General features: G+C 35.4%; 1 protein-coding gene and 1 pseudogene across 3 annotated transcripts in view; both read left to right on the top strand.

Moving 5' to 3' along the window:
• Positions 1-25,735, top strand: part of LOC145260565 (embryonic polarity protein dorsal-like) — a 753,749-nt gene that overhangs the window by 581,472 nt on the left and 146,542 nt on the right. For all 3 annotated transcript variants that reach the window (XM_080118822.1, XM_080118821.1, XM_080118820.1), the window contains 2 exons: positions 8,521-8,658; positions 24,797-24,895. In XM_080118822.1, the coding sequence (XP_079974948.1) occupies positions 8,521-8,658; positions 24,797-24,895 (237 nt within the window). The remainder of the gene's footprint in view (positions 1-8,520; positions 8,659-24,796; positions 24,896-25,735) is intronic.
• On the top strand, positions 7,581-7,697 carry LOC145260708 (5S ribosomal RNA; annotated as a pseudogene).

Here is a 25,735-nt window from a genome sequence, read left to right as displayed (position 1 = left end):
GCACCATTTCCACATAAAACGGGGAACCACTGGCGCAATGGCTCCTCTTCACTCGTTTCCCTGGTCCCGTGCAGCAACACAATAGAGGCTAATGTGCCCCACTCGTCCACATCGGTAGCAGATGACCCCCGGTCTCGGCTCTTTGCAGTCCTTGAGCAAGTGAGGACTCTGGCACCGGAAACACTTGATGGCAGGCCTCCCTCCTGTCGCCTCGCTGCCTGTCTCTCGTCATTCAAGTGGAGCCTCATGCACTTATTTCCACTCACAGCTGCAGCCACGATTGGGCCCTTGACATTCTTGACTAGGACTCTGGTGTGGATCAAGAGATCGTCCACTTCCATCGTATTGATCCCAGTGATTCTCTGCATGTTCGCGGAGATTTCTTCTGGGAATCCATTCACTTTACCGTCATCTCCAGACTCCTCCCCATGTAACCAGCCAATCCTGCCAGTCTTCTGATCTCCACAGCAAAGACGTCAACACTCGTCAGTCCACCTCAAACTTGCAAGCTTGCCGAGTGCTTCAAATGAACTCTCGGCGAAAGCCAATTTCAGTCTTTGCTCCACTGAGGCAAGGTCTCCCTTATCTTCATCGCGCATCTGCTGGTAAATAGTGAGGGCTTCCCCCTCTGAGTAGAGCGGCAGCAGGGTGACCACATCTTCGATTTTTTGCAACCTTGCCACCATCTTTAATTTTTCCAGCCATTTAATTAGGTCACCCTCCCCAGTGAAGAGTCTCAATATCTGAGTTGAGAGTCTCCAGTCAGCCATGTTAACCTGCTTGACACGCCAAAATAGCTTCTAGCGTTATAATCAGGATTCAGTTCTGGGGTTCGGGAAGGAGTGAGTCACTCTCTCAACAACAGAACGTTTCTGCCCTCTTCTTTTCCAATCGACCACACCTGGCCTCTCGCCACCAATGTCACACTGCACAATCTGAACGTCAGCAATACAAAATTCTTTTCAAAAGATGTTCACGACTCTTTTCTCTCGGCCACCCCAGGGAATTTTTCCCTGCTTTTATATCCTCCTATCTAGAAAAAAAAATGGAAGAGACAGGAAAAAAAATACCTTCTCCCATCATGTTCTGCCTTCCCAAGATGCCCTTCGCGTATACAAATACGCTGGCCATCCTTTCCTTCTTCTTTCCCAAAGAGCGATGCAGATATGCCCGGTACGTTTCCTTTTTTTTTTCTTCTTTTTTAACCATATACCCCACAAGTATGATACGAATAATGCTAAAAAAATATCCAGCCCCTTAGGCATAGTGACCCACAACATGACTAAATGCAAGTCTAGGCAAAATAATAAGGCAAGATCGAATTATAAGTATCATATGCCAAATACTCCTAACAATGAAAAGCTCATACAAGTTGAACAAACACCCCCCAAAAAAACGGATCAGAAGAAAGTCCAATATTTGGTTCAACCCCCCCCCTATAATAATAACGTCCAAACTAATATCCCAAAAGAATTCTTTAAATTAGTAGAAGATTCTTTCAAGTATCCTCACATACACAGCACGATCCTAAATAAAAACTCTATTAAATTATCCTTCTCAACTATGCCTAATGTAGCACAAACAATTATAAGTACTAACAATAAGAAAATAGAATCAGCACAGAAAATAATTAATAGCAATCCTAGTCTAGCCCAACCAAACTGCAATTGTAACGACCCAACTAGCTGCCCACTGGAGAATGACTGTGTACTCTCAGACGTCATATATTCATGTACAATAACAGAACTCCCACCTAATACGAAAACTAATAACCTGACAGCCCAAACCTATAGTACCAGTTACCACGGAGAGAATCCACATAACCCAATAAGCAATAGTACACAATCTGAACAACTGACCACAGAGCAGATAGGTATAAGCTCCACAGAACCTGAACATAGAAACTCAGGCCAACTCCAGATAAATGAAGAACCTCTAGACACACTACGCACAAGCCCTATAATACATACCTACATAGGATTATCCTCCTTCCCAATAAAGGCCAGAATTGCAAACCATTTACAATCATTTTCAAAGGAGAACCCTAAAACAAAAACTACCATATCTAACCTAGTTAGAAATCTGAAACAAAACAAAATAGACTTTACATTAAAATGGAAAATACTAAGAAAATCCAAGTCATACAGCCCAGGATCTAAATACTGCATCCTATGTAATGCAGAGGCGACCGAGATTATAACAGCGCCTAAAAAATTAAACATCCTCAATTCAAAACAAGAGATAATTTGCAGTTGCAGGCACAAGAGAAAGTTCAGATATGTAAATGCAATTAACCCCACTGAAAATGCACCACCGGACAGGAACTAGCTTATTGCGCTTCCTCGCCATCCATAAAATGCAACAATATCCATCACTAACCGTTTCCCCTAGTATAGAACTATTGGACAACACCCCAAACTAAATTTTTTTTTTTTTTTAAACCACCCATAATCTCCCGCGATCTGAAAAAAATCACCATAAAAAACTTCAACCCTTTAATATAAAATATTAGCACACCCTCTGAACACACAACCATTACATAATTTTAAATAAATTTCCAACCTAGAATAGCCTGCATCTTGGAAATGCCTAATTAATAATATATCTGCCTTAATCATAAGCCCATAAACAATTTTGTCCAACAAACCCTACCCCCGTAAACATGTACACTTAATACCACTTGTTAAACTACAACCAAATCACCAATTAGCGCACGATGCAACGAGAATATAACCTAAACAATATAAAATCCAGGCCCAATGAAAATATAGCTTATAAACCACTTCACAGGGCTAAAGACTTAAAACCTAAATTTAGAACTATCTAATCACCACCCCTAAACCCCACTGGCGAGCCCTCCCCCCAATAAGAAATTATTTAAAAATCAGCATATTAGATTTACACTAAGCCCTCCACCCAGTAATATTTACATTAAAACTTTTAAATGTACCGAAAATATAACCTAAGAAAAGCTCCCCGATTCAACCCAACCCACCCCTGTCACCCATATAGACATATCCCCATCCCTATCCTACCCCGTCCGACTACCAGCTAAGCGTTCCATCTAGATGCTAATTCCTACTGATAATATAACTTAGATTTGAATACAGTCGAACTAGTCCAGCTATGGATAATTTCCCTCGCAAGAGCCTCCGTTGAAAACATACAGTTTTTTGCCAGCCAAATTAGGAGGAATAAGAATTCACCAGACTAAAACATCTATGGAAGACCACCCCAATAAAATATTTGAAGAAATATGGAAATTTAAAGGACTGCTATAAACTATACTTCTTGTATCTCTTGGAGATTAAAACTATTACATAAAGTAGTTATGGCGATTCGATGGACCTGTACCTCGTGTTCATAAACGAGAAAGTATGTATTCAACTTTCTAGGCCTAGCCTGTCTATATAAACATAAATTTGACGGCTTTTATAATCGAACTTCAAGAAATTTAAAGTATTAAGGTGGATGCTTGAAACTACCGTTTCTAGTGAAGCAATCCTTTAATTTAAACCCAAGGGCCTTTTGTTCACCAAACTCTTACGCTTTCCTGGCTTATTATACATCTATTTTTTTATTTATTTTTTTTTCTTTTATACGGATATATGTATGTGTATGCGTATATTAGTGTGTGTGTATGTATATATATATATATATATATATATACATATATATACATATATATATATATATATATATATATATATATATATATTACTTTATTTCATACAAGTCCACTTACCCCTCACTCCTCAACCCCATTTCCTGCTATTCTACCCCCCCCCCCAGTTTGTCTGTATCTCTTTCTTTTACGCACCCCTTTAATTAGTATTAACAGTATTTACATTATTATTATTGGTAATCGTGGTGGTGATGTTTGAGGTAGTGGTAGAAGTACTGTTACTACTGCCTTTATTATTATCATTATTATTACTGCACTGTTTTTAACGCTATTACTATTGTTATTATTATTATTGTTTTTATCATCATTATTATTATAATCATCATTATAATTGATATCATTATTATTACCCCCGTCATTGCTACCATAACCGCTACCATTATCTCCATTTTCACTGTTATTAACAGTAATTTTGAATTTAATTTTATCACAATTATTGGTAACATTATATTTAATGTTTAATTTTAATGTTTACTTTTAATTTTGCTTTTATTTTTATTTTATTTATTTTATTTTATTTTTCTTGATATTCAATTTTACATCTAATTTTTTTTTTTTTTTTTAAATATTCAATTTTACATCTAATTTATTTTCAGCTTTATTATTACTACTATTATTATAATTGTCATTACTATTATCTTCCGTACTATTATAATTACCCTACTATTATTTAGTATATTTTTACCACTATGGTTTCCTTACTCCCCCCAGTTTAACATCAATATGTATACTTAACCTTTTACATCAAGTTATACGCACTCATAGTCATTGCCACCCTAATATCCGACCGCCCCCTTATGATCATACTTTCTATATCATAACAGTAGAAACTTATAAATATATTGCCGCATATTACCTTTCAGTTTTACAACCTTACATAACCCCCCCCCCCAATTAATCAAAATTACCCATTCCATAGAAAATACACACCCCACAAACCGTTAAAATAAATTACCACACAGCAACAATACGCCCCTATTTAACCATAATACATATACCCCTTAATCTCAATACTATGTTAAAGGCCATATATATTCTTATATATCATACTATGTATAATAAGCTTCTCCTTATTTATTTAGAATTCAATAAAGCTTTCCCCAACATTCTTTAATTCCTCTTAATCTTTTACATCCTTAATGAACCTTACACTAGACGCCGCATCTCCCCCATGCTATCTAGCACCTTCTCTACTCTTATGATGAGAAGCAATAGGCTTCGAAATGCCCTGGCATAAAGAGTCCCTTCTATCCCCCAAATTTTGCCTGTATTCCATTATTCAATAAATGATCCATTCTATATCTACCAATATATAGTTTTGTGTCATACTCTTGTTGTCCTACTATATATATATATATATATATATATATATATATATATATATATATATATATAATATATATATATAATATACAGTAGCGTCCAAAACAAAGGAACAAAATTTTAAAAACCTAATACTTGTTAGAAATAACAACTGTGAAAAGCTGAAATTTTGACAACTGGTAGTCGTTATCATCCATAATAACATACAAAAATTTGAATAATTTGCAAAGGATAGAAAAAGAATTATAACCATTATTTATTTATTTTCAAAATAGGAGCATCCAAAAGTAAGAGACAAAATTGAGAAAAACAATGTAAACAGTTTATTATATTCAAATTTTTTTATTTTTTTTATTATATTCAAATTTTTTTATTTTTTTTATTATATTCAAATTTTTTTATTTTTTTATTATATTCAAATTTTTTTATTTTTTTATTGTATTCAAAATTTTATTTTTTATTATATTCAAATTTTTTTTATTTCTTCTAAAGTCTTAGTCATTTGTAAATGTTGCATCAGCCGACACCATGGCGAAACGCCAAAACTTGATTACTCTGTGAGACAAGCTATTGTGAAGCTACACAAGCAAAAACACACCATTAGAGAGATTTCAGAGAAAGTGAAACATTCCAAGAGTGTTGTAGGCAGTGTTGTTAAATCCTACAATGATACTGATAAAATAGTTAGTGCTTTTAAAACCGGCACACCTCGCAAAACTTTGGCAAGAGAAGATCGAATAATGCAGCGTATGTCATTAAAGGACCGTTTTAAGTCTTGCACAGAAATTAAAAGGGTTATGAATAGTACCTCATGTGTTAATGTGTCAAGACAGACTGTTTCTTGACGACTGCAAGAAATAGGGCTATTTAATCGAACCCCAGGAAAAAAACTCTTGTTAGTTCGAAGAATAAGAAGAGATTACAGTTTGCAAACAGGTACGAGTATGTAATTTGGACATATGAAAATTAGGCAAAAGTATTTTACAGTAATGAAAACAACTTTAATTTATTTGGAAATGGTGGAATAAAAAATGTAAAGAGATGTATTGGTGAAAGATTAAGTGCAAAATGTACTGTCAAGTTTAGGGGCAGAAGCCTCATGGTATTTGGAATGTTTTCTAGCTAAGGTACAACGCCTCTTGTCCAGTTACAAACTCATGTAAACGCTCAGATCTATAAAAACATTGTTCAAGATTATGTTGTGTCAATCATACCGAATTCAGGCTACTTTATGCAAGATAATACCCCATGTCACAAGGCAAAGGTGGTAATGAGTTACCTTAGCGAGAAAGATTTCAAAATTGGCCACCGCAAACCCTGACTTAAATCCAATAGAAAATCTTTGGAAGATCTTAGGAGTGAAAGTTATGGAAAGAAATCCCACTAACACTGAGGATTTGTGGGTGAAGCTTCAAGAAGAATGGTCTAAAATTAGTATTGAGGATTGTCAAGAACTGATTCGTTCTTGTAATCAAAGATGTGCAGCTGTCATTGAGAGCAAGGGCTCATTTACTAAATATTGATTATACATGTATTTTTATTGATTTTTGGCTGTTTACATTGTTTTTCTCAATTTTGTCCCTTACTTTTGGACGTTCCAATTTTTTAAATGAATAAATAATGGTTATAATTCTTTTTCTATCCTTTGCAAATGATTCAAATTTTAGTATATTATTATGGATGATAACGACTACCAGTTGTCAAAATTTCAGCTTTTCACAGTTGTTATTTCTAACAGGTATTAGGTTTTAAAATTTTGTCCCTTAGACTTGGACGCTACTGTATATATATATATATATATATATATATATATATATATATATATATATATATATATATATATAGTGTATGTGTGTGTGTGTGTTTATATGTGTGTGTGATATTCTAGGAAAAAATATAATAAATTTGTAACTTGAAATATTGCAGCATTAAAAATTGAAAAAAAATTTTTTTAATGCTGCAATATTTTAAGTTATAAATTTATTATATTTTTTACTAGAATATCTTGTCCTTTTCTTTTCCAGTTTTAACAACTAGTCCTTTAATTTTCCATGTTTAAGCTTAACCATATGACTTTTCATGCTCGCATTTTTCTATTGTAATCGATGATGTTTCCAATTTTCCAATAAATTCACTAGTTCTTTGTTTAATTTCATTCTTATTTTTTTGCCCCCATAAGCACATATGTAATAACAATGTACGGCACTCGTTCATGCTTTCATTCTCTTTGTTTCACTTGTTATTTCTCTTTTAGTGACACCAGTGAATTAGTAGCAACAGTAGTCGCTGAAGCGACGTGATTGCTATGGAAACCAATTATAAAAGATGTCGTTCACATTCTTTTACAATTTTGAACACCAGAAAATTCATCACGACTTTTGTTTTACTGAACGAAAATTGGAATTTCTTTTTTTTCACAATATAGCTGAGAAGATGATCTATAAAGTGTAATAATTGTTTAAAATTTGGTCGAAAAATGAGTGAGTGGTGAAACTTTAAAGCAGTTCTAAATGACTAAAACTGCCACTTAACCATATATTCAAACACTACAGTGGTTGAATAGTATATATATATATAAAGCATGATCACATTGACACACTGGTTCTCGTCAGATCACCAAAGTTAAGCAATGTTGAGTCTGGTTAGTACCAGATGGGTGACCAATCGGGAATTCTAGGCGCTTTATGTGATTTCCACTTATCTCAGCATTTGTTTCCAGTCGTCCTGAACATACACTTCACTTGCCATTGGTATTTAACAATGTCGACTCAGGAGAGGTGTAGTTGGAGATTGTGCACCTCCTGCCACAATAATTTCACGCACAGGGACCTCTTCATGGGTAGCCATAGTTTGTCAAAATATGAAGGAGCCTGTATGTATGTATATATATATATATATATATATATATATATATATATATATATATATATATATATATACATACAAGTATGCATGAGTGTGGATTGGAATAAAAATAAAAATCATCACTATTTAAAAGGACCACTCTTTTACTGACCAAAGACAGAAAAGATGGCATGCAACATCAGAACAGATATTACAAAGAGAATACTACTTGAGAACTCCAAAAGGCTGATGTGGAGTTCTCAAGTAGATAAAATAAATTCAATTAGCACATAAAATTTACATTGGTTTATGTAGGATTCTCTGCAGAACTTTTTAGAAACTTTAAGATTCAGCATGCTGTGCTCTGATTAGTTAAAAATTGTTTAGACAATGCAACTTGTTATCAACAAGTAAAGATATCCACTTGCAATTGTGATATTGATAATTGATAACAGTACTAATAATACCAAAAAATATTTTATTTTCATAATTAAAATCTCAATTAGAATTCTTTCCCTTACGTGTTGCAGATCTGTCAAAAATGAACGCAATTATGATACAATGGAAAAGTGTATATTTACTTTGAAAAAGTTTATTTTTATTAAATCTTAATATGATAAAGTTTAATTTTCGAAAATGAATGATTTTTCTTTTTATTTACTTTACAGCTGGATTTGCGCATGCAAAAGATATGAACATTGATTTTAGTACTGTGCGTTTATGTTTCCAAGTTTTTATTGCTGACATGGATGGAAACCTCAAAAAACCTCTTCAACCGGTTTCATCACAAAATATCATTGATAAGAGTGAGTAAACTAGTTTACTTAATATTGAATATGTTTTTAGTTGGTTGGACATGTCAACTGTTTGTAGAGAATGGGAATAACCAATGAGACGGATCGGGGAAAAAGTGGAATACTGGTCGTCATGCGGTGTTATAAATTTAGTGCTAGTCTCGGACTCAGAAGACTTTTAAGTTCACTTTACATGGAGCTATAAAAAGGATCCATTTCTACAGGATTTATTTTTACCGGATTATTTTTTTACTGAAATTGGAATAATAATAGCTTCAGGACAACGACTTGCAACTAGTTCAGCAGTTGATAAATTTACAGAAAGAAAACAATGAGCTTTGCATCGGCAAGGAAAATGTGTCAACCCAACCCCATACTAAAAGACCAGGCAGACCTGTGATCGAGGATGGTTATACCGACAGGGACTGGGCGTTATTCATCGACACATGGACCCAAACAATTATGTAGTTAAACTGATCCCGTGGAAATACACAACAAATTAAGAACGGCTTGCTCAAACTAGTAGAGTTTGAAATTCTCAATATAGCCACAGAAGAACAGTTTCTACAGCATATACAACTCGTTGCAGTGAAAGGTCTACATCAAGAGGTGCATAGACATAGATTCCACAGTATGAGACAACAAGAAGGGGAGGGTCCTGCACAGTTTTTAGCAAAGCTTTGGTCCCAAGAAAGGTCTTGCAATTTTAATGTTCAGTATTCTAATGAGAGCTGCCAACTGACTATAAATTATTTGGAGGACATAGTGACTGCCCAACTCATAGATGGACTTGCAAATACAGAATACCAGTGCAAGTTTTAGGCTGAAGCCAATATTTTGACAATAGTGGAACAGAAATTCCACAGATTGGTTAGTCTAGAGACAATGGATACGTCGACTCCTCATTTGCAAAGCAGCCTAAATGAGCGTTTGACATTGGGCTCAACGAGGTCTGAGAAGGAACTGTCTCGGGAGAGGGAGGAACCCAAAACCCCTCATAAATAAACCTTGTGAAGGGTATGGGAGGACATCAAACTCAACGGGCTAAAACAATGGAAGAACTGTCCGACGAGGGAGCTCAGCTGCCATAATTGCAGAATTACTGGACACTTATGAAAAGTGTGTTGATAACCAGAGAGATTGGCAACAGAGTCAGTGACTGATTCAACATGACACTAGTCAAAAATACTTAGCAACAGAGGATGATGAAGACCAGCGTTTGGTGAACAAAGACAAAAAATAGCAGCAATACCACATCTTACATGGAACAGAGGTAGATTCAAAAGAAGCCCCCCCCCCTCCATCACCCTCCATAAAAGTCAAAGTGTCTTTGATATCGGAGTCCCATGCTGAATTTGGGTGCGCCTTAGATAAAGGGACTTGCTGTTGAATACGCCATATCCAGGCCTTCGCAGATACTGGTGCTCAAACATGTTTGAGTGTCCCTGAAATACTGGAAGTATTGGGATGCACTAGCGACATGCTAATACCAACTAGCCATAGGATATGTGAGATCATGGACGACCTACTACACATTAAGGGAATAATTTTTACATGTCTTAAAGTTGGCTTTAAAGAAACCAAACAAGTCGTTTATGTATCAGAGAACACGTCAGGATTTTACTTATCTGAATCGGCACTGAAAGACTTAGAATTAATCTCTCGCAACTTTCCACACCAGATATCAAAAGCTGACATGTCAACCTAAAATAATGGGATACCATCATGTGGATGTCCCCAAAGAAAAACAGTTCCGAACAAACCTACAAGAATCCTGTTTACCTCGATTGAAACTAATAGAGAACGTTTAGAACAATAGTTAGAGAAGCACTTTAAATCAAATGCATTCAATACCTGCCCCCATCAACCATTACAAGTAATGTCAGGGAGACCACTGGATATAATGTTCACCCAGGAGCGAAATCATCATCTGTACACACCCCCATTCCTGTCCTCCATCGTTGGAAAAAGAAGGTAAAAGAAGATTTAGATAGGGATGTTGCATTGGGCATCATCGAGCCAGTACCAGCAGGTACGCCTATGGTCTGGTGTTCGAGGATGGTGCTTGCACCAAAAAAGGGTGGGTTACCAAGGACGGTGAACCTACAAAAATTGAATGCCGTAATGATGAGTGAAACCCATCATGCTCCGTCCCCATTTAATCAAACATCTTGTGCCCACGTGAACCAAGAAAACAGTGTTAGATGCGTGGAACGGATATCACAGTTTCCTGCTCTCCTCAATGGCCCAAGACGCAACCACATTCATAACAGAGTGGGACCGTTATTGGTACCTTAGAGCACCCCAAAGTTTCCACACCTCTGGTTACAGGTACACTCGCTGGTTGGACAACATTCCCTGAAGGACTCGTTGCATTGATGATATCCTTCTCTGGGATAAAACTATGGAATTTGCTTTCTGGCACATAGTGGACTATATCACCCTTTGCGGCAGAAACAAAATTTTCTTCAATCCCGATAAGTTTCAATTTGCAGGGGAGGAACTTGAATTTGTTTGCTTTTTAATAATGGCTGACAGCATAAAACCAACTAAAAAAATGACTGAAGCCATTCTCAACTTCAAAATTTAAAAATATTTTTGTCAAGAAAAAATACTGACAAACATTATTTATAATTAAATTATAAAAATGTTCAATGTAAAAATAATGTCTTAAATTTAAAAAAAATTCTTTGTTTCTTTCTGCTGGGCTTTTATCCATTTTTTTTTTTTTTAATTACATAGTGAACTTTAGTCCAGCTCTCTACCACTCACAAAAAGTGGGCTAAAGTTGTGAAAAATAACTGAAAATTTTGAAAGACTTATTGGAATTGAATTAGGTATAAGTGAATTTATGAATTTAAAGATTTTCTAACATGTATGAGAAGTCTAGATTTTGCTATCGGTTCTTTTATTTTAAGTTTCCATGTATGAACTGTTTAGGGAGAGAAATTCAAACAGATATAAAATGTAGATTGTGAAGGAAATAAAATACAAAAAGTGCAAGCATAATAATAAAAAAGAAGCAATAATATATAAAAGACAATGCAAATGATACATCAAAATAAATATAAATGCATATATTCATCTTTTTAACTATTTCCCAGAATTTTTACATGTGCATTAGGAATTAAAAATGAATTACTAACATTTTAAAAATTAATTTTTCATATTTACAATTATATCTTAATGTAATGTGAAAGTTTAAATGGTTTTTGCATATATTAAGTAGATTCTTTTACAACATAAGTGCATCCAAGCTAAAAATTGTATAAGATACAACATCACATTTTATTAAAATTGGGCCAAGTATCATTATCATCATTATCTTATTTATAATAAAACAAAAGCATAACTACAACACTAACAATAACCAGATAAATCTTTATAATTAGAAATAAAATATCAGCATTCTTTGATAGGGTGATTTTATAGAATAGACACGTCCCTCATGTTAAGTGTGAGTTTCTAAAAAATAATGTTACTATTTAGAAATCTATTCTTAGTATTAGGAAGAGGAGACTTTGTTCCTACATGATCTTCTTATTTTGCCTAAATTTTTTTTTAAACCCTATACATTTCTTTTACAAAATCTCTTTAATTTTAAAACTTACATCCAATCTCTATCAGATGGACATTGAAAGATTAGAATACTATTTATAGCAGATTGTTAAAAGAAAGTTCAACCACAAAATTGCCACAAATCTATACTGGTGACTGAGAATTTAATTGCGAGCTTGCGACAAATCTATACACCATATTTGATGAGAGAGAACAAGCTTTCAGCATATATCAGTTTGTACAAACTTGGATTCACTTAATAAAAAAATTAACGCCCTTGAATATAACACGATCAAACAAGGATTTAAATTGGTAAAAGAAATTCAAACAAGCAGGAAAAAAGTTCAAGTATGAAGTAGTTTTTTTATCTTCCTTCCCCCTCATTGAAAGAAAAAAATAAAACTTTCTTATCTTTATATTTAATTATTAGTAAACTGTTTAGTTGGATTTTGTTTTACAAGTATATATTTTTTCTGCTGAATATAGAAAAATTGACAGAATTGAAAAAATACAACAAAACACTTACAACAACACTTTGTACATAAACAAGAAAATTACCAAAACAACAAACATGCAAAAATAAATTGTAAAGCAGCAGGACATTTTGCAAAAATTATTGTTAAAGCAAAGCGAATGAGAACAAAGTTTCAACACTTTATCTGCAAAGGGCATAGTAAACTTGCTGTCAGAATTTAGATATAAACCGGAGAAGGCAATAACCTTTCCTGCATATTTTAAATGATATAAGACAATTTTTGAAAAAGGTGTCAATCATGGTTCAATGAAGAAAAAATTATGTTAGTACTACCAAAGTTACATACTCACAAATACATGAAATATATTAATTACATTTTGACAAATAAACCAAAACAGATGTTGTTTGAAGAAACTGTAGAAGCTCTATCCAAAATGTGTGGAGATGAGATTTATTTCATACCAATTATAAATGTTTCAACATAATTAAAGAAGGCAAACATTTCATGGCATACACTGGAAAAGTGAATGCTCAGTGTAAACAGTTCAAACTTAGAGACCTTCACAAAGATATGTTTAAGTACCTAATATTTGTACAGAGTTTAATATCGAATATAAAGTGATTTGGTAAAAAATTTAAAATATTCTTGAACAAGATATGGAAATTACATTGCAAAAAAATATCGGAAGAATGCCAGTATATCAGATGGGATAACTTATGTATTGAAGAAAAAAATGTTGCTTGAATAAATAAAGATATGATTACAAAGAAAGAAAGGCAAAAGGACTTTATGAAAGAAGATTTTATTACAAAACATGTGGAAGATCGAATCATGCTACAAGTAGATATTATTTTAGGAACAAGATTTGTTTCGAATTTTGTGCTCAAACCTGGCATAAGTTTTATCGAAAGTGATGAAAAATAACGTAAAAAGAAAATATGTAGACCTGAATGGTCAAAATATTACTTGTTTGCTGAATACAGGGAGTAACATTTCTACAATCGGAGAAAATAGGCAAACTGGAATTATGAAATACAGAAAAATAGCAAACGAGTATTTCAGGAAGCAAGTTAAAATTCAAAGGACACTCAACTGCAAAACACAAAACGCATAAAACGAACATTTATGTCATGGTAGAGAAAAATACAAATCTATTCATTATTGATTTAATAGTTTTAATAAATTTATAAGAGAAGCTGATAAATGCGTTTTGCAGGAGATTAAATGCATCAAGCATGGGAAAATCAAAGCAGACTGAAATTTTTGTTAAGGATTTAAAAAACGAAAGTTTTTTTTGGATGAACTTGGTTGTTGTACGAAGACTGAAGTAAGTCTCGAATTAAAAGACAACGTAAAACTAGTATTCAAAAGAAAAGTTCCATTTTCCTCATTAGAAATGATATACAAAGAATTACAGAGATTAGAAAAAAAATGGAGTAATTAAAAAAGCAAATTACTCAGAATGGGCATCACCAGCAGCCTACATAAAAAAAACCATGACCAAATGATTGGCACTGCAGTTAAAGCCACTTTCACATTGATGTACGAAAATGATCCTAAATTGGAAGCTACTACATAGGAAAGGATTATGGCCACAGCAGTCACAGATGAAGAATGATCCTAAATTGGAAGCTACTACATAGGAAAGGATTATGGCCACAGCAGTCACAGATGAAGAATGATCCTAAATTGGAAGCTACTACATAGGAAAGGATTATGGCCACAGCAGTCACAGATGAAGAATGATCCTAAATTGGAAGCTACTACATAGGAAAGGATTATGGCCACAGCAGTCACAGATGAAGAATGATCCTAAATTGGAAGCTACTACATAGGAAAGGATTATGGCCACAGCAGTCACAGATGAAGAATGATCCTAAATTGGAAGCTACTACATAGGAAAGGATTATGGCCACAGCAGTCACAGATGAAGAATGATCCTAAATTGGAAGCTACTACATAGGAAAGGATTATGGCCACAGCAGTCACAGATGAAGAATGATCCTAAATTGGAAGCTACTACATAGGAAAGGATTATGGCCACAGCAGTCACAGATGAAGAATGATCCTAAATTGGAAGCTACTACATAGGAAAGGATTATGGCCACAGCAGTCACAGATGAAGAATGATCCTAAATTGGAAGCTACTACATAGGAAAGGATTATGGCCACAGCAGTCACAGATGAAGAATGATCCTAAATTGGAAGCTACTACATAGGAAAGGATTATGGCCACAGCAGTCACAGATGAAGAATGCCGAACCCTAAAATGGCTTCCTTCAGTCACACAATAATATCCCACCTATGGCTCGAGTTTTCTGGCCTATGTGTGAAGAATTATACAGCCTGGAAGAAGTTATCATCAAAGGCAATAAAATCCTGAGACCTCAGCAACTGCACACAGAGGTATTAGAATCCCTTCACTGTGCACATCAAGGCATAAATGGTATGCTGGCGAATACAAGGAAATGATTGTTCGGGCCGGGTTTAGATGCTAACATGGAGCAAACCAGATTCTAGTACCACATTTGCAACACAATTGCACTATCTCAGTCCAGGGAACCCTTAGCCCAAAATTTCCATTCCAACAAATGATGGTCAACTTTCTTGATATAGAAGGTTGGAATTTCATGGTGCATGTGGATCGGTATACTGGATGTGTCGGAGTGATTGTAATGATGTCAGGAAAGGCCAAAATGGTATGCAATATGCAACTTGGTTCTGTGTTTACGGTACACCTGAAGAAATTTCTTTGGATGGTGGACCACCATTAGAGTTCCAGGAGTACAATTCCTTTTTGAGGAACTGGGGTATATGGAAACGTACCTCATCAGCTTATTATACTCAAAGCAATGGTCGTGCAGAATTAGCTGTTAAATCTGAAAAACGTATGCTAGCTGACAACATAGAGAGTTATAGACGCCTATGCCATGATCGAGCTGCTCGGGCATTACTAACCCATCAAAACACTCCTGTCCAAGACTTTGACATGTTCCCAGCCATAATGCTATATGCTTGAGTCATTAAAGACCACCTTCCAGTCTTACAGGATAAATACCAAGCGAGGAAACAGTAGAGAGAAATAGGTGAATTAAGAGACGTGGCATTGGCCAAGAGACACATGCAGAGTGAACAGTTCTACAACCAGCATTGTTGTCTACTCCAGGAACTCCAAATTAGAGATCTTGTCCAAATCAAGAACCAGGAGGATAACTACTCACATCGATGGACGAAGACGAGAAGGATCAGAGAGACACATACAAACCGACATTATCAAGTGCGAATAGATGGGAGCAACTGTTGGTTTACTCAGTTGTGCATGACCCACATTACACCACACCAGGAACTTCGAACCCATCTACAAACCCTGACCCACCACAGAAACAACTCCTTGAAGAAGCAATGGAGGTTGAACCGCACATCAATGTTGAATCGTCCAACGAACATGAAGAAGAAATGGAAGTAAATGATACCACAGGAAAATGTACACAAAATGAGAGCACCAAGAAATTTATCATCACAAATGTACAGAAAATCATACAAATTTTCTATTGCACATAAAGATGACCAGGACAATTCATACGGTGGTCACGGGGGAGGGGCATGTATAGATATGAGTTGTCTGTCTCTAATAACATGAGGCAACCAGTGGTAATCTCCCCTGACGTATATATATATATATATATATATATATATATATATATATATATATATATATCACAGACATTTGCATTTTTGTATTGAGCACAGCAACGAGCTGGAAGGATACATTTTCCCACTTAACAGCCATCTCTGAATGCATATGCCATGCACTGGATGAGGTGGGTGAAGCCCCAGCTGTAGCCCTCGATATATTCAAGACCTTTGACAAAGTCTGGCATGAAGGGCTGCCAATGAAAATCAAATTATACAGTATAACTGGACAAATACTAAATATAATTTAATCCTTTTTAGACAATAGGACCATCCAGGTTGTCAGTGATGGATGTTCATCCAAGCAGCATAACATTAATGCGCGAGTACCTCAGGGGTCAATCATTGGACAACTATTATTCCTGATATTCATCGATAATATTGAGTCTGAGATGGGTATATTTGCTGATGATACAATGCTCTATAACATGCATGAGGAAAGAACAGATGTACACAAATCCAAGACGATGGTTGAATCCTTAGAAAATTACCTCCAGAGTATCATGAAATGGGAACGTAAATGGAAGGTAACATTTAATGCTAATAAGACTAAATTGCTCTCCTTCAATAATTACAAGAAGGCTCTCCAACCACAGATATTCATGACAAACAACTCCTTACCTAAGAATTCTTCCTTCAAACTCCTCAGCTATACATTCACAGGAAATGGGAACTAGAACAAATACATTCAGGAAATTGCGAAATGTTGCGAGAAAGATGGGCTCCCTCTATCGTGCTAGAAAACTGCTCACATCTGAGAGTATTCTGTACTTTTACAAAGCCACCATTCGCCCATGCATGGAGTATTGTTGCCAAATCTGGGCTGGTGTATCTAATACTAGCCTCTCCCTCTTGGATAGGGTCCAGAAAAGAGTCTGCAATCTAATAGGTCCCACTTTGTCAACTAGACTTCAACCCCTGTCCCATCGCTGTAATGTTGCATTCCTGTGCCTGTTTTACAAGTATTTTAACAGAATGTGCTCTGATGAACTCATTGCACTTGTACCCCCTCGGCATACATATCCCTGAGAACCCAGCTGAGCAACAAAATCACACCCCTTCACTATTGAGGTCCCTAAATGTCAAAAAGTATTCTACTCTAATAGCCTCTTCTTTAGAATGGCTAGACTTTGGAAATCTCTTCCTGCTACCTGCTTCCCGAACTCTACTGATATGCAGAAGTTCAGATGCAACGTAAACCAACACATTAATCTTTTATAAACATGGTCGTCCCAAATAGTAGCCGCTTACATACAAGTGGCAACAATATGCCTTTTTTGAGGTGAAGGTGAGTGTAAAAAAAACAAAAAATTGTACAGTAAATTGCAACGATGTGTGAACCAAAAATAAAGCATTCTTCATCAGTCATACTCTTATTCCTCATTTTAGATTCTTGCTTACATATATATATTCTTTTTGGGTAAAGATAATGTATATTTTATTGAAATAAATTATTAATTAGATATCAAACATAAGTAATTTAAATACATAAAAAAATTAATTAAATATTGACAACAAAAATTATGGCAACTAGTTTCTGCTAGAAATATGAAGTGCCTTAAATAAGTTTCCAGACTTTTTTTGTATGGGCACTTTTATTGATAGTAACGCATGAAACTCTAGCCCCATTCAAAGTAATTTCCTCCGGATGCAACGCACTTGCTGTACAACTTCTCGGTGGCCACATGGAAGTCCTCTTGTGTGAGCGTGTCAATGACCCTTGTGTCACATCCTCTTTCACCTCCTCAATTGTCTCATAACCACAGCCTCTAAGGTTTTTCTCGAGCTTAAGGAATAACCAAAAGTCACAGGAAGCAAGGTCTGGACTATAGGAAGAGTGAAGAACTGGTCAAATAGTTTGTAACAAGGATGGTGCACCCTTGGGACAAATTTTGCACAAATCTTCCACATCTTCAGTTCCTTGCAACTAATAGTGTGCACACAACAGTCCTTATTCATGAAATTCTTTATTTGGCCAATCAACTCTGGTGTTCTGATTTCTTTACTTCTCCCATACCTCTCATCATCCCTCACAGACTCTCTGCCTTCCTTGAATCTTTTATGCCACTCAAAAATTGATGCTCCATTCATGTAAGATGATTCTAAAGCAGTCTGAAGAATTACATATATTTCTGTGGCATTTTTTCCAAGTTTAAAACAGAATTTTATTGCATATCATTCTTCTGGTTGCATTTTTGAAATTCACCAGCTGTAACAATCAGGCTTTAGTAGGGTGCATTCCAATTCCTGCTGCAGCTGTTTATTTTAACCTAAAATGATAAAAATTATGGAGTCATCTCATAAGATGTATAGCAATAATATACAGAATTTTTAAGTCTACAACAATTTTAAATGCCTGTACAAAAAAAGTCTGAAAACTTATTGATGGTACCTCATATTTGGATGTTAATCCCAAGAATAAGAATACAACTGGCTGCAAGTTACGTTAAACCATCACATCAAAAGGTGGCAAATCAGCAAAAACTTTTACAATGACTAATATGTTAAACCAGAAAGGTTCATCCAAAAGAAGCAAAAGTTGTGGATAAGAAAAAGAAGCACAATTAATATTCAGGGACAGATATTCCAGGAACAAATGGCAGCAACTACAAGCCTCCAGCAAAACACCAAACTACTATAGAATCAATATTAGCCCCAAAAAAGGTTTGGAATATTAATGACCACAGGTCACAAGCGATCCATTATCTGATAAGAGAAATGATTGCTGTTGATATTCAACCAGATTCTATTACATCTGACATTGGATTTAATAGGCTTATTGTAAAACTCTGTTCAAATTACAGCAGTCCATCAAAAAAGTACTTCACTGCAAAATAATTTTAAATATATTTACAAAAGTAAAAACAAAAATCCAATTGTCTCTTGCTGAAATTAGCAACATTTCATGAACTACAGACATTTGAACAAGTATAACAGATAATGATCCCTTTCTAAGTTTGATGGGTTATTGTCTTTCAAAAGACTTTGAACAGTGCAAAGCTATGATGAGTTGTTCCATTCCCTGGTGCACAAACAGCTAATGAATAAGTGAAGAATTGCACAATGTTCTTAGTGAGTATAAAATTTTCAATTAAGTTTTCTTGCGGGATTCAGGAACAAATATGGTTGCTGGTGTCAGAGAATGTGGTTTAGAATCACTATCATGCTTTATACATTCATTGCAACTCTCAATAAATGACTCATTATTTTCTCAATAGGCTGTTAAAACAATCATTTGAACAAGTATAACAGAAATATAGTCTCTCACTTTAATCGCTCTTCATTAGCAATTAACAAATTAACTGAAATAAAGGATTAGCTTAATTTAGAAAAATGTTAACTCATTCAAAATGTGGCCACACAGTGAAATTCAACATATTATATGCTGAAAAGAAATTTAGAACAACGAAAAGCTCTTATAATGTATACTGTTGATGAGATTCCTACCTTAACAACTTTCCAATGGGGATTTGTTCAAAAACATTTGAAACAATCACCAAAAAACAAGTCACAAAACTTTAACTATATTGATGATAATACCTACAATTTTAGTTTTGAGGTTATTTCTTTCAAAAGCTGTCCAATCTACTTCTGATATTTTTAACTTTAGTGAAATTCTTTTTATCACTGTTGAACAATTCATTGAATCAATGGAAACAAGATTTTCATCCTATCTAAATGATAAAAACTTGTATGTCTACTTTCATAGATCCAAGATTCAAATTTAAATATTAAAAGAATGATATTTGAAACACTAAGAATTGGATTCTACATCTACTTTCTACTGTGATAATGTTGCAGAATCAGCAAGGTTCACTTTTTCAAGCTCTGTTGAGGGTCAAGAAGATCAAAGTAAAAGTAAAACTCTATATCTTTCAAGCCTGTTTGATGAATTAGTTTCGAATAAGCCTACAGTAACAAATCAAAACAGAACAAGTAGAAGCTGAGTTAAACCTGGAGACTGCAACTGCAACAAAAATACAAGAATCGCAATCTAAACTCAAAAGGAGTAAATCCCTTATGCTTAAATGCACAAAAGAACTTGATATGTAGTTTTATCACTGCTCGTAAGAGGTGATGATCCATTTCAATGGTAGAAGACACAGGAGACCTTACCACTGCTGAGTAAACTGGTTTCAAAATATTTAAGCACACTACCTTCATTGTGGAGAGCGAGAGGCAGGTGGTAATGTGTATGAACCTATGATGAACGGGCTATGCCCTGAGAATGGAGAAACTTTAATGCTTCTACATTACAACTTAAAAGTATGCAGCTTTAAATATCGAAGAAACTTCAACATTAAATTATTTAAAATAAATTAAGTAAAAAAAAAAATGGGAATAAACTGAGACATGTGCATGTGAGTATTATGTTTTTTATAAACAGTAAAAAAAAATAATTCTCGAGCTGAAATCAAAACGTAAAGATAGTCAAGTACAATAACCCTTAGAATAGCTTGATAGGATCTTTAAATGTATTTGGAAACCTACTTATCCTTAACATAAGGAAGCTGTCATGTTTCTCAACCATGTATGTGCAGTCATGAAATAGTTGACAAATATAAAATTCGATGACCACCCCCACCCCCTCCCACATGCCAATTTGCTAATTTGGACTCCTTAACAGTCCTTTTTTTCCAAATAAAAACAACTTAAACTTTTCCACATATCTAAATATCCTATATATCAATCCTCTGTAGATCAAAAATTTGTTGAGTATATAGATTGAGAAGTGTCCTCACACACATACACACACATTCTCATTTTTATATCATAAAATATATAGATACATTAAGGAGTCCAAATTAGCAAATTGGTATGTGGGAGATGGGGGGGGGTCATCGAATTCATGTTTGTCAACTGTTTCATGACTGTGCATACATGGTTGAGAAACATGACAGCTTCCTTATGTTAAGGATAAGTAGGTTTCCAAATACAATCATGACAAATCTCCAAAAAAGAAACACGAATAAACCTAGAACCCCATCCTCCAACATAGACCACTACTACCAGATCTCCTTCTCCAACATCAGGGGTCTACGTTCCAACCTTCCAGAAGTTGAAACACAATTACAGGAGATGAAACTGGACATATTCTTTCTAAGTGAAACTGGCATAGGGCTAACCACTTCTCTAGACGAATTCATAATTAAAGGATATTCCAACTTAACATCTAAATCTGACCCCCAAGATCGCCATGGGCATGGAATATGTGCCTACATCAAAGATGGTTTTCCATGTGGTAGGGATATCTCCAGAGAAGACCCTAATTTACCTTATATGTGCTTCCGGGTTGCACTAGCTTACACCACTGCATTTATATTTGCCCTCTATCGCCCCCATAACAGTGGGGTTACTATCTTTAAGAGCATATCTGAGAAAATTGACCACACCCTGTCTGCTCATCCTTCGGCTAACATTCACATTTGCGGTGACTTCAATGTCCATAATGTGGAATGGCTGACCCACTCAAATAAAACCGATGGCGAGGGGAGGTTTTGTCATGATTTTGTCATTGCCTATGACCTCACTCAGATTGTTCACAAACCCACCCGTGTGCCCGATACACCCGGTCAATATGCAAGCCTTCTAGACCTTTTCCTCACAACTTCCCCTGAGCTGTGTTCATGTTCCGTTCTATCTCCTCTGGGATCCTCTGATCACTCCATTGTATCAGTTAAGATAAAAATGAAATGTAATAAGTCTTCAGACATACCTCTCCACCATACTGTATATCGATACTCTATGGCTGACTGGGATAGCTTCCATACATTCATATCTGACCTACCTCTGCATTCCATGTTTAAAAAGGATATGTCCTCTATAGTATCAGACCTGACCGAATGGTTAATTGTAGGCATAGACCGATTCATACCATCCAAAAAACTCCAGCAAAAACCTAACAGCCAGCCATGGTTCTTCCCTGAATGTGCTGCTGCCATCGCGCACAGAAATCACTTTTTCCATAGCTACCAACGTAATAGATGTACTGAGACTAAAGCTGCTTTCAGGACTGCTAGCAACCACTGTAAAAAAGCAATAAAACATGCAAGAGAGCTATATGCTCAGTCTGTTAAATCCAAAGTAGCTGAGCAGCGGCTTGGTTCCCACCAGTTCTGGCAAATAACAAACAGGATCTTGAACAGAAGCATGCGTTCTATCCCAACTATCATCAATGGACCTGAGGTCATCTCGTCAGCATCAGACAAGGCCAGACTATTTGCCAAGAACTTTGCAGCTAATTCTACCCTATGCGACAATGACCATCATCTCCCTATATTTCCTCCTATAACAGACAACATGCTATGCAACATACAAATATCTGTGCGTGAGGTCGCCAAGTTAATCAAGAACCTTGATTCCAGTAAAACAACTGGCCCTGACTGCATTCCAGTTATAGTGCTGAAAAAGCTCCAACCAGAACTTGACCCCATCCATACTTACAAAACTGTTTAAACGTTGCCTTAAGGAGAAGTGCTTTCCAACACCCTGGAAAACCTCATCAGTATGCCATGTATTTAAGAATTCAGGTGAAAAGTCATCTCCCTCTCAGTACAGACCAATAAGTCTCCTGTGTGTCATGAGTAAGTTGCTGGAATCCATATTAAATAGAGAAGTAGTCAACCACCTCAGCAGAAACAACCTTCTTAGTGACATGCAATATGGTTTCCGCTCTGCAAGATCTACAGCAGATGTGCTAACGGTTATATCACGTAGGATTAATGAATCTCTTGACAAAGGCTTCATTTCTAGGGCAATTGCTCTTGACATATCAAAGGCCTTCAATAAAGTATGGCATAAAGGCCTACTTCACAAGATTTCCAGCTACGGTATTACTGGAAATGTTTTCTCAATCATTAAATCATTTCTCTCTGATAGGTTCATAAGAGTAGTGGTTGATGGGCAGAAATCAGAGGCCCACAGTATTAATGCTGGAGTCCCCCAGGGGTCCATCCTGGGCCCAACTCTCTTCCTGATCTACATCAATGATCTCCCAAAACACATACTTAAATCATTCGTTGACATCTATGCTGATGACACGACCATCTATGGCAACACATCAAAGGCCGTAAATGACAAAGTTCTCTCTAATTCTCTCTCCTCTGATCTTGAGCACGTGGTACAATGGGGGAAGAGGTGGCTGATCACTTTTAATGCATCCAAAACCAAGCTTCTATCTTTACATCATCAACGCTCTGATCCCCATCTGGCATCAATTGAAATGGATGGCTCTCGTCTTGGGGAGGCTCCATGTTTTGAGAAGCTTCTGGGTTTGACCTTTACTCCTGATCTGAAATGGAACACATACATCAAATCTATTGCCAGGGACGCTGGGAAAATGGTGGGATCCTTCTACCACTCTAGAATATATCTTACTATCTGTATAAAAGCCTAGTACGTCCAAGGATGGAGTACTGCTGCCACATCTGGACAGGAGCTGCTAAAAACAGCCTATCTTGCCTTGACAGAGTACAAAATAGACTTCGTAGTTTAGTGGGGGGGGGCCTTTTCTCTTCCCTGCAACCTCTCTCCCACAGAAGAGACGTTGCGAGCCTGTCTTTATTTTATCGTTATTTCCATGGCAGTTGCTCGTCTGAGCTCCAATCCCTCGTCCACCCTCGCCAATCTTTTATGAGAAACACCCGTTTGGCTGAAACTACTGTCAATAATTTTCCCCACTCTCTAAATCCAAACGCAGATTCCATGAGCAAAGCTTCTTTCTTAGAACTGCATGCCAGTGGAACTCTCTACCGCTTGCCTGTTTCCCGCCTGACTACAACTTGGACATCATCAAACAAACTCCTGACAAACCGCCCCCTTAAGTAAGACACTCTAATACTAATGATTACTACAGTACTATCTCATTGATTACTGTACACGCAATAACCCTTATCCCTGAGTGGCCTTCGGGCCTTGATAAGTAGTGACCCCCATGTAAAAAAAAAAAAAATTCCATATCAAATTGAATGGGAAAAGATTTAAACAAAGAAAATCAAGAATTATATCTTAATTTAAATAGAATAAAATGTATTTTTTATCAGAGGAAAATTTTATATAAAAAAAAAGAAAGACATTACAATAAGTCTAAAAATGTGTTGTTTGAATTAAGAGAGCAGGTTTTTAGGAGAGCCAAAGGTGGCAGGGGAAAGGGCTGACAGAAGAAAAGCTGAAGGACATAACCCTATATTTTTTCTTTTAAGTAAAATATGAATTCAAGGTTTTCTTCTCAACTATTAAATGTTTTCTCTCAGTGATATCAGAGCATTGCATGAATGGGAATGAGTAGGAGAAATATTGCTCTGAATTTACTTTGATGATGAGAACAAAACTGTAACCTGACTGATTTCTTTTATGCTGAATTTTTATTCAAATCAGAACATTATTCCTCACAGATTTTAACTGAAAAATGTTTTGTTTTGTAGAAGCCCAAACAGATCTGTCTATATTCAGGATGGACAAGTGTTCAGGGAAATCGACAGGTCATGACGAAGTTTTTTTGCTATGTGAAAAAGTTTCAAAAGGTTTCTGTTTTCTAATCTTTTTATCTGACTTTCTTTTGTTTTATGCCAATTATTTTATTGTCATTTTCTTTTCTCATTTTTTTCTTTGATTCCTGCACAGTTTTTGTTTACTTTTTTTATTCATTTCATACCATTTTAGATTAATTTATAAAAATATAAATTTGTTACAACTGATAAAGTTTGAATCTTACACTCATTATGATGTAATGATTGAAAAGGATTTATCCATATTCATTATCATTGTCCTCTATCTTATTTACTACTTATCAGAATGAAAGTAATATTGCATAGGATGTGCAGACAGAGGTTTTGTTTTTAAGATAATATCTCTTTACCTATCACAAACCTTTGACAGGGTCTGGCTCAAAGGGTTCACAAACTTACCAACTATGGAATATCTGGCAATCAGATCCTTTCTCTGCTTGTTTATAAACGTAGTTCACGATGATGAACAAATTTGATAATAATTCAATATAACTAACATGAATTGTATTAATGTAAACATTCATTTTTCATCTACAAAAGAAACTTTTTAGCAATTGCATTCCAATCTTGATAATATCACAGTTTAATCAGCAGAATTCCAAAGATAAAATCTTTAAAAATTTGGCAAAATTATAGAATATTTAAAATAATTGCTTTGATCTTGTATCTTTCTTGGATTTCTGTCATATTTTTGGAAGTTTTCTTTCAATCTTTCTTTATTCAATCCTGGGCAACATCAAAACTTCTTGTTAATACAAGAAGTTTTGATGTTGCCCGGGATTGAATATGCAACTTCATTTCACTTCTTATTCTTACTGTAACCCAACTAGGCCTTAAATGTACTGCTTGGGCACT

This window comes from Euprymna scolopes, chromosome 36 (genome assembly GCF_053919585.1).
Source record: "Euprymna scolopes isolate OS-2025 chromosome 36, ASM5391958v1, whole genome shotgun sequence".
NCBI lineage: Eukaryota > Metazoa > Mollusca > Cephalopoda > Sepiida > Sepiolidae > Euprymna > Euprymna scolopes.
The sequence above is the reverse complement of the archived record's forward strand: the minus strand, read 5'-3'. Positions and strand labels throughout refer to the sequence as shown.